At 32.6% G+C, this 9289-nt stretch overlaps 1 protein-coding gene across 1 annotated transcript; it reads left to right on the top strand.

The window, feature by feature from the left end:
• Positions 1-440: 440 nt before the first annotated feature.
• LOC124360781 (venom acid phosphatase Acph-1-like) lies at positions 441-8501 on the top strand. The gene is made up of 6 exons (XM_046814667.1): positions 441-545; positions 2185-2425; positions 4325-4546; positions 5648-5774; positions 7074-7297; positions 8215-8501. Exons 2-6 carry the CDS (start codon positions 2237-2239, stop codon positions 8374-8376), a joined length of 924 nt encoding a protein of 307 aa, XP_046670623.1. The 5' UTR covers positions 441-545; positions 2185-2236; the 3' UTR covers positions 8377-8501.
• The last annotated feature ends 788 nt before the right edge of the window (positions 8502-9289 follow it).

Raw genomic sequence — 9289 nt, 5'->3', positions numbered from 1 at the left:
CGCCTTTACTGGTGTGACTTATTTTAGTGCTTTCTACTTCTCGTAACTTTCATCCTGTTCGGTGCCAACGCCTGGGTTCATTTTCTGTTGTCTGGATTCCAAGCAGTTTTCAGGTATTGGCTCCTTTTCTTTCTCTTTTATTTTTCTTTCTCATGAACTAAATAAACCTTCCCTGACGAAGAGAATGGACTCCAATCCTCGATACGTTATTTACATTTACATTTTGTAACATATAACGATGGCCAACGTCCGATTAAATTATCCTTTCAAATCGTCTATCGTCATTAACAAACGTTAAACAAAGAATCAGATTAAGTGTATAATAATTTATGTATCTTATATATACAGGGTATTTGTGCTTGCTGGCAAATTACCAATCAATATAGAGCACAGAAGTACAGTGGAAGTTGCAACTCACATTGCTCTGTGATACATTTCAGGTATCCCGGCATGGCAACCGAGGGCCATCATTTACTTACCCCAAAAGTCCTTATCGACACAATGATACCAAAATATGGCCTTTTGGGGTGGGAGAGCTGACGCAGGTAAAAGTTTTTATTTATTTGAAAATCTTATTATCAATTACATTTTAAAGAACTTTTAAATAAGCAAATAATTTCGGGACATAGAAATTCCCTGTCACACTTGTCCAGGAAGAGCAAGTTTCCACACGCAATTTCATGGCTTACGTGTACGTTGGCTCCTACTACAGTCTCTAGTTAGCCGATGCTGATAAGTTAGTGTTATTTGTAGGTGTTATTGTTGTTTTTAATTGTCAAGCTAATAACTATGACCTGAGAACAAGTTTTAAAATTTACATGTTCTCATTAAATATAACCTGATTCTACTTGATTTTGAACAGTTGATTTTACAAAAAAGTTGATTTTTTACAGTGCTAATTGATTCTCACTTTCCCCACATTGGTTATGTAGGAGTATGCTAAGAGCACGCGAGTCCGATTTGCACAAACAGCTATATTGCTTTAGGCTGTCAATTGCTCAAATTAACAAATTACAGTTTCACACTGACACATGTATACTCCCAACTAATTACGTTGTTTTGATTAAAGAGGACAATTCAATTTTAGGTTGTACATGATTAGAGGGGCTCCACCATAAACTGATAAAAACGTCATGATACAGCTTTGTATATCCGCCATATAGTACATTCAGTCACCATTTGATAAAGATGGAATTTAATATTATTTTAAATAGACGGTCTAGTGTGATAGGAAAGGTGAATATTTAGGTCAGTACCTAACCAATAGTTTATCATTAGCTGTGTTGAAATAAAAGGTCCAGCGCCGCAGGCCAAAAAATATTTTCGATGCAATGAAACTCTTATAATCTATATCGGATTTTAAAAGGATCGGCTCCTAATACTACATACTCTCAAAAATATGCCCCTTTATCATAGTTATCTTTGCGCTTAACTTTCGAGCATCTCCTCTCATGCTAAGACTCTGGAATGCGAAAGATATCTGAAATGAGTTTAAGAAAAATGAAGATAGATTATGGTTATTATTAATTCTGATTACAACAAAACAATCTACCACTGGTTTTAACAAACAATTTTTCTCAAATCAGTGTATGTTTTCTGAAAGGTTAAAGAAGAAATAATATACTTATCCGACTTGGATCACTTTACGTTTTTTGTTGAGATGCTTTTTAATAAGTGTAGCTAACTGTTGAAAATTACAAATATTAATATGCCTAGCATATAACTTTTCTGGCCATACTGCATTTAAATGACCTCAACAACTTTTGATGGTGCAATATTGAGATTACAATTTGAAGTGGATTTTACAAAATATCAGAAGACAAAAATAGCAATGTATATTTAGTAAATTTCCAAAAACTAATGATCGATTTTTATTTTTAATCTCCTTAGTTTCTTAAATCGCTTAAAATATCTAAGACAAAATAATCTTAAAAAATGTATTATTTCAACTTCTTAAAAATCCTAGGCCCTAATTCAGGAGTATATATTTTGTAAAGTAAATCTTCAATAATAAGTGCCATAATCATATAATGATATTGATTCCTGACAATCATGACTCGTATATTGTCAGGAATCTTCTTCAGACACATTTTATTAGTTGATTTAGTAACCAAAATTGAACAATATACTTGCGAATGTCGTCCTAAACAAACATTTTTAATATTAAACTTTTACTTATTACAGAAAGGTCGCATGCAAATGTTTAACCTAGGAAAGAAGATCCGCTCTCTGTACAATGGATTTCTGGGACAAATCTACAGGCCGGGAGAGTTCAAAGGTCTCAGCACTCCCATGGGACGTACTCTGCAGAGCGCCGAACTGTTCCTGGCAGGCCTGTTTCCTCCCACAGGCTTTCCAAATGTGGAACAAAGACCTGCAGTGGCAGCCTATACCTGTCTTTCCTAACCTCCTGGATCGTAATGATGTGAGTGTCTTTGTATAACTTTATACTCTTGTAGTTACGGTATAGATTTAAACTATTGAATTGTATTTTTATGCTTCATACCAACCGAGTTAGTTTTACTGATTTAGATAGTTTTTCTGTTCAACGTATATCGAAGCATAAAATATTAGTGAAGAAAGATATTATATAAAGATAGGAAACAAGAGTTTGACAGTTGAAAGGTGTCAGCTGTTTACCATCAGTTATGAAGAATTTACAAAATGGAAACAATCAGCTGACATGCTCAACTGTGACATGCTTGTTGCTCCCTGAGGCTTGGTCGTGCTCGCTTATGAGTTGTCGGATTTCATTGAAAAAGTAGATTTGGAATTGCTATAAATATCGAAAAATAGTTTCCATTTCTTAAATTCTTTTTGTTTCCCCTGGGTCGGGCAAGCGTATGTTTAAAGTGGTCGTGCTCGTCTATGCGTTAACAGATTTCTTTGAATAAAGTACCAAACAGTTTTTATTAAAAGCGCTCTTTCTTTATGTACCTTATCATTTTTCACTAAACCCGTCCTTTTTGAAAGTTCTTTAGGTCTGAAATTTTTAAGTAGCTGCTATTTTGTTTTATGAAAAGGCAATGATTTGGGACATTTATTTAAGATGTACACTGATAAGATAAACAAACTTCAAATTGTTTTACTTAATATCTCAAACCGTTATATAAATAAAAATATTTTATAAAAACGCCAAAAATTCAGACAGACAGACAACTAAGCAAGCTAGGGATATACATTCTATGACAAAAATTATATTGTTTTGGTTTATTGAATAGCATGGTAAAATGTTGGGCAGTTAGTATTACGGAACACCCTGTATGTGCATGTATGAAGCTGCTTATACAAAATGCATGGGCTTATACAAAATGAAGCGGGCTTTTGAACATAATAACTGTTGCAGTTTGTTAAATGTCCAGAATTGGTAAAAAGATAAGCACTTGCAAATAGCTTGGATGAGTTCGTTTATTCAGGCTTTACCAATGAAAAGTTTTGAAATGGCGGCCAATCGCGTTTGAGCAAAACGACTAATTCCCAACTAGACCCAAACCAATACATTTTTAACACGTTATGTAACTATAATCAACTTTCATTCATAAATGTTATATATTCAGGATTGAAGGTGGTAGTCATTCAAAACTTGAAAATAAATGGTTATATATAAGTTACTATGCATTATATCGCAAAAGAAATTAGTTTTACAATTCTTAGGTAATTTAAAATGTTTTTTCTTCCAACATATGTCCCTATACAACGTATGGTTGATAGATAGCGGGTGTACAAATCTAATTAGTATACAATATAATGAGGATAATTAAGAACAAGATAACTACCTTAGTTCTTAATAGATTTAGAGCAAAATTTAAAACAGAGGAAGTATTTGTACATAGCTTGGGTGAACTCGTTAGCCATTCTTAACCAGTAAAAAGTTTAAGATAACCCCTGGAGCAAAAACGCGAGAGCTCTCTTTTAAATAAAACAGAGGAGATATATCAACACTTTACTAATATCTTGGCAGTAGAATTCACGCACTCGGTTTGTCCATTATTTTCAGATTTTGTTCTTTATGCTACAGCATTACTACTGCCTGCCCTTCTTTTGTACTACTTTGTACAAATTCTTGGTAAACAAAAGCACGCCTAAGTAAGTCATACAGATTATTCATATTCAACTTTTTCACCATCCGCCGAGACAGTTTTACAAACTAGATTCATTCAAGTTTGAAGATATTCTTTTTGTAGTGAACAAGTAAATTAAGATATATACTACAGTTTCTACTAATCTTTGATAAGTCTAAACAACTTAGATGAGAATGTAGAATTTAACGGTAGATAAATCATTCATTAAGCTGAATAAAATACTTTTAATTCTTAATTTTCAGATGGTGCCACCATCAGGACCGAACTTCTGTCCCAAGTATCGAGAAGTTCAGAAGAAACCTATGAAAGAGTATTTAGAAGAGTATAAATCTGAACTGGACAAGCTTGTTGAGTATGCTTTGCCCTACACGGGATATAATACAGATGATCTAAAGTCACAAAAAATGGGAGGTTTCCTAAGAGTTTCCATATTGTTCGTACTCTGGGAGTCTTTCATATACCCGGTATGTCATAAAATTGCTATATATTTGAATGGTAGGTTAATGAAATTAATTTTTAGGTATGAATAACTTTAATCTATGTCACTGCTTTCCTTCAGATAGTAAAATTACTTAGTCATTAGATACATTTTATGAGCTAAATAATAAATTAAATTTCCGGACCAACTCCTCAGTCAATCGTTAGCTAAAGTTAGGCTGCTTTAATGTTCCAAGCAACACATTTCACTAGAAAACAGAATATTACAAACAGAAAAATTAATAAATACTAATACCGGAATAAACAAATGAAAATGGTAATCATCGGTTTTGGATTTGTCAACATGTTCTATCTAGTGCATAGATCCTGTTACTATTGGCCACTGGTTGGTAGTCAGGGATTGGTTCCTACGAGAATACTTAATGCGTGTTCTTTACTTCTTGTTATATAAGTAGAGTTTACTTTGTTAAGTGCGTTTTACAAATAATAGTGTGCACGTTTTAGTTGTGATTTCTAACTTAAACTTGTTGCAACGTATTGGTGTTATGCGTTCAATTTAATCTACGTTGTATTTTATGTAGGTTAGTTATCCACCTGAAGAAGAAATCAGATTTAAGATGCCGAAACGCGTTACTGATTTCGTTCCATTTGACAATGAAATTCATCGGAATTCTTTAAAAAAATCCTGTTGTGTTCGTATTTAATTTTAATTTCAAAACTGAATATCATATTTAGAAACAAATTTTTAATTGTTTTATATACATATAAATGACAATATAGACCTATATCAAGAACAAAATATTATTTTAATAATTATTATGATAAGTTGTTCTCTGTCTTTATTCAAATCATAAATTTATACTAATATTGTACTAAGATTTCTCTTCTTGAAATATAATATTACCTTAATGTTAAAAGCAATGTTGTAAAGCAAAGCGGGAGACACTTATAGTAGGTACCAACTTTGTAATCTTGTAATAAAAATGTAGTATATTTTTTAATCTAACTCCCATTAAACTCTTCGTAGTTGGTTGTAAGAGCTATAAAGCAGTTATTAGCCCCATATACACTATTTGTTGTATTGCAGATACATCATTACAGAACTGAAGTTGTATAATAATTTGCAGCAAGGAGATGGGCTGCCCCTGCCCGACTGGTCCAAGAAGATATTTCCAGAGCCTCTCACATTCTTGATCAAAAAGGCATTTCTGGCAACATCGATCGGTACTGACCTCCAGATTAGATACTTGGAAGGTAATACAAATTACTCTAAATCTAAGGACTTTATAACTTTTTCCAACATAAAGTTGCTTTTTCGAGAACCATACCTGTCTGTCCCGTTCTCACTTACTCCTTTGGTATTCATTCTAAATCATATGGTCAAGTGTGCATAAAAGTAAACAGTAAAACTGGTAACTGGTGATTAACGAATCAAATTCAAGTTGTCAACTAAATAGTTGCACGTCAAAATGACAAATGTGTACTTGTGGGCCAACACCAAAGCAAGGAGGACTTTCCTATTCTGGCACAAATTATATTTCGTGGTGCGTGCACATACATGTTTCCGCAGTATACCAGTATATCTCATATGTTTCCGCCTGTGCTTTTTTAATGCTGGTTCAAACGGCCTATACGTTTCTATGAAGGAGGAGGAGCTCTTCTTATTGGAAATATCAATTTTCTATTATTTTATAAAAGAAAACTCACATTTCTCCAATAATTTCTATATTTTAATACGAGAACTTTGCATACGTTTCTATTTTTTTTACTTTCTTTTTTGTTGCTTACTTTGAATTTGTCTTTTTTCATGTTATATTGAATCTTTCTTGCATGATTCATTTGTGATTCAGGATTCATTCCTGAAGATGGGAATGGATGCAAGTTCTTGGAAAGTAATTTTGGTGTTTTTGTAACACATATCCACTGGTAAATGTATTTAATTGTGCTATCCTGGTTGGTCATCACTTGTTTGGTCACCAATGGACGGTAAGCAAAGAATTTGATGATGTCATGCTTCATGGTCACTAGGGAAGTAATATAGTGACGAATTGCGTATTTCCATCGTGAAATTTCCAAAACTCTTCCGTTCTCAAATATTACAATACAGAGTGTTCCAAAACGGTAGAACAATATTGTGAATCGTTTAAGGGCATCAAAAAAGTTCTTTTGGTACGTATGTCTGAAAACGCAATTAATACTTTTATATGACGAGTTAAGGTTGCAAAAATTATCACAATAAAGGTATATCACAAATTTAATTCAATAAGATTTACCTGAAATATCACATTTTTGCTTAATCGGTTCAATACTGCTTTGACCAAAAAGTATAAACCACTTAACGCTACAGATATATAGCGTGAAAATTTGGAACGTGTTGTTAGAATCATTACCGCTAATTACGTACGCTAATATAAACGTAATTCATCATCGATCATTTTAGTCTTTAGTATCACTTATATTATGTTTTGTACACGGACATTCTTTCATCTAAAACGAATAGCTATATGTCACAACCCATGTTTTACAATTATCCTTAAAACTGACTATTTCTAGGAGAAATGTTCAAAGAAATGGTAGAGCACATGCGAGCCAAGGAGAAAAATACAAAGGAATCATCCGAGCGGATGTTTTACTACTCTGGCCACGACCATACCATCGTAGGCCTTCAGGCCATCCTGGGTTTTGACACAGAGGCCTTGGGCCTCGTGGAACCTGCTTCCGCCTTGATCTTTGAACTCCATCAGAATCCGGATGCTGACGGACAATTTTATGTCCAGGTAAACATTTACGACATTGAATAGGTTTGTTTTTGAGTTTCTAATCATTTCAATGAAGAAATAAAATTTAAGATGACAAGTTTATATTTGTTATCTAACTATTAAATAGTCCGTGTCTAACATCATCGAATATTTAAAAAGTGTTGTGATCAACAATTTTTTAAAGATTTTATCACATTTCAAGAAATAAGACGTTAACATACGAGAACGTCACACGCCAAACTTCAATATACCAGAATTTTATATACAAAAAATTTACACTCCAGATTTTGTCAAACTAAATTTTTGAACAACAGACCTTGAAAAATCAGACTTTTATACACGAGAACTTCTCACAGTAAACCCGTTCATACCTGATCTTCTCACAAGAGACCTTGACAAACCAGATGTTGATACACGGGAAACCCACATATAAATTATTAACGTACCAGATCTGTCTTTCCAGATCTTAACAAACGCCTTGACATACCATATCCGATTTTCCATATATTGACAAGCGAAAACTTCACACAAAACAAACCTCGACAAACCGACGTTACATTCACACAACAATCTTTGACATACCAAGCATGACTAACTGTGATAAACCAGAGCATGACATACCAAGCATGACTAACTGTGATTAACCACCAGACCATGACTTATCAGGCCTTGACATATTAGAAATTGACATAATAGGCACTGAAATCCATTACTTCTTATCTAATGTCATATTAGCCAAAAAGATCATATACAACCAATTAAAATTATCTTGACTAAATGACATTTGACTTACGTCCTGATTATATCCTTTGTTCCAAGGAAATACGTTATAACATCAAACAATATAACGAAAATTCTTCAAATAATATATTTTTTACTCACTTATTTTTCAGATAATCAATCCTGTCTACAAGTAACATGTCTATATATTTCAGGTGCTGCATATAGACGGAAGCTCCCCGGATTCGGAGCCCAAAAACGTCAACATCCCAAGGTGCGAGTATCCCTGTGACTTCCACCTGTTCTTGAACATCACTGAAAAATATTACAACATCACAGATTATCAAAAGGAATGTCAACTTGATTTAACAGCTTAATATTTACAAAGTTATTGTACCATATTTGAATTTAAAGACTGATTTTTTTAAAAGAACAAGCAAAATGAAAAATCTTAACAATTAAAATGTTTTTTAGATTTGCTTTTAGGTTCAGCAATAAATATTTTTACAAAAATTGTCAGAAAATTTGTTTTTTTGTAAATTCAAGTAGGTAGTTCTTACTTTTTATAAACATGTGTACCAGTTGTAAAAAATGTGTTTTTTGCCAGCAAACCATCACATTTCAATTAATTTAATAAAAAAATAATATAAAAATATTCTTTACTATAAAAATAAGTTAACACGTATTATGTATAATTCTATATATGTTTATTAGTAACCAACCCAATAAAAACAACAAACCCCGTCGTATCTACCACTATCTTAAAAGTCAACTATATAAGGGAATGAACTTGTAAACTCCATAGTGTTAAACCTTGTATTTTTAGCCTTTCTTTTCAGACATCGAATTACAAATGTCTTATTAAAAAATATACGCTTCCACACTTTAGAATTTTCTAGAATTTTTGGGAAGTATCTCCTAGTATCTATTAGCCTATAAGAAATACTATAAATAGCGTGCGAAAGTGGTTGAGGTTTAACACAGTTGTTACAAGGTGGAAATCAAGATAGCCACCATTAAAGCCAGCTCTTACGAGTATTACCAGCATAATAAAAGATTAGTAATTAATAAATGAATTTTAATTTAAATTTGTAACATTTTACAATAGTCCGGTTAAATAAACAGGCTTTATAATTAATTATATAAAAGTGTATAACTTATTTACAGGAACCTTGGCATTAAATTTGTTTACTGCTCATCTTTACTTGGTCGTAAAATGCACAAAATAAATTAAAATTTAATTTCAATTTTGTACTTTGGCTTTTGGAATATAATAAATATCATAAAACG

Source organism: Homalodisca vitripennis, chromosome 4 (genome assembly GCF_021130785.1).
Source record: "Homalodisca vitripennis isolate AUS2020 chromosome 4, UT_GWSS_2.1, whole genome shotgun sequence".
Lineage (NCBI taxonomy): Eukaryota > Metazoa > Arthropoda > Insecta > Hemiptera > Cicadellidae > Homalodisca > Homalodisca vitripennis.
This window is presented reverse-complemented; position numbering and strand designations above follow the sequence as displayed.

Coding starts and splice junctions, on each gene's coding strand:
- LOC124360781 (XM_046814667.1), top strand. CDS start 2,237: ATGGATTTCTGGGACAAATCTACAGGCCGGGAGAGTTCAAAGGTCTCA. Junction 4,547..5,647: donor GGGAGTCTTTCATATACCCG/GTATGTCATAAA, acceptor AATAATTTGCAG/CAAGGAGATGGGCTGCCCCT. Junction 7,298..8,214: donor ACGGACAATTTTATGTCCAG/GTAAACATTTAC, acceptor TATATATTTCAG/GTGCTGCATATAGACGGAAG.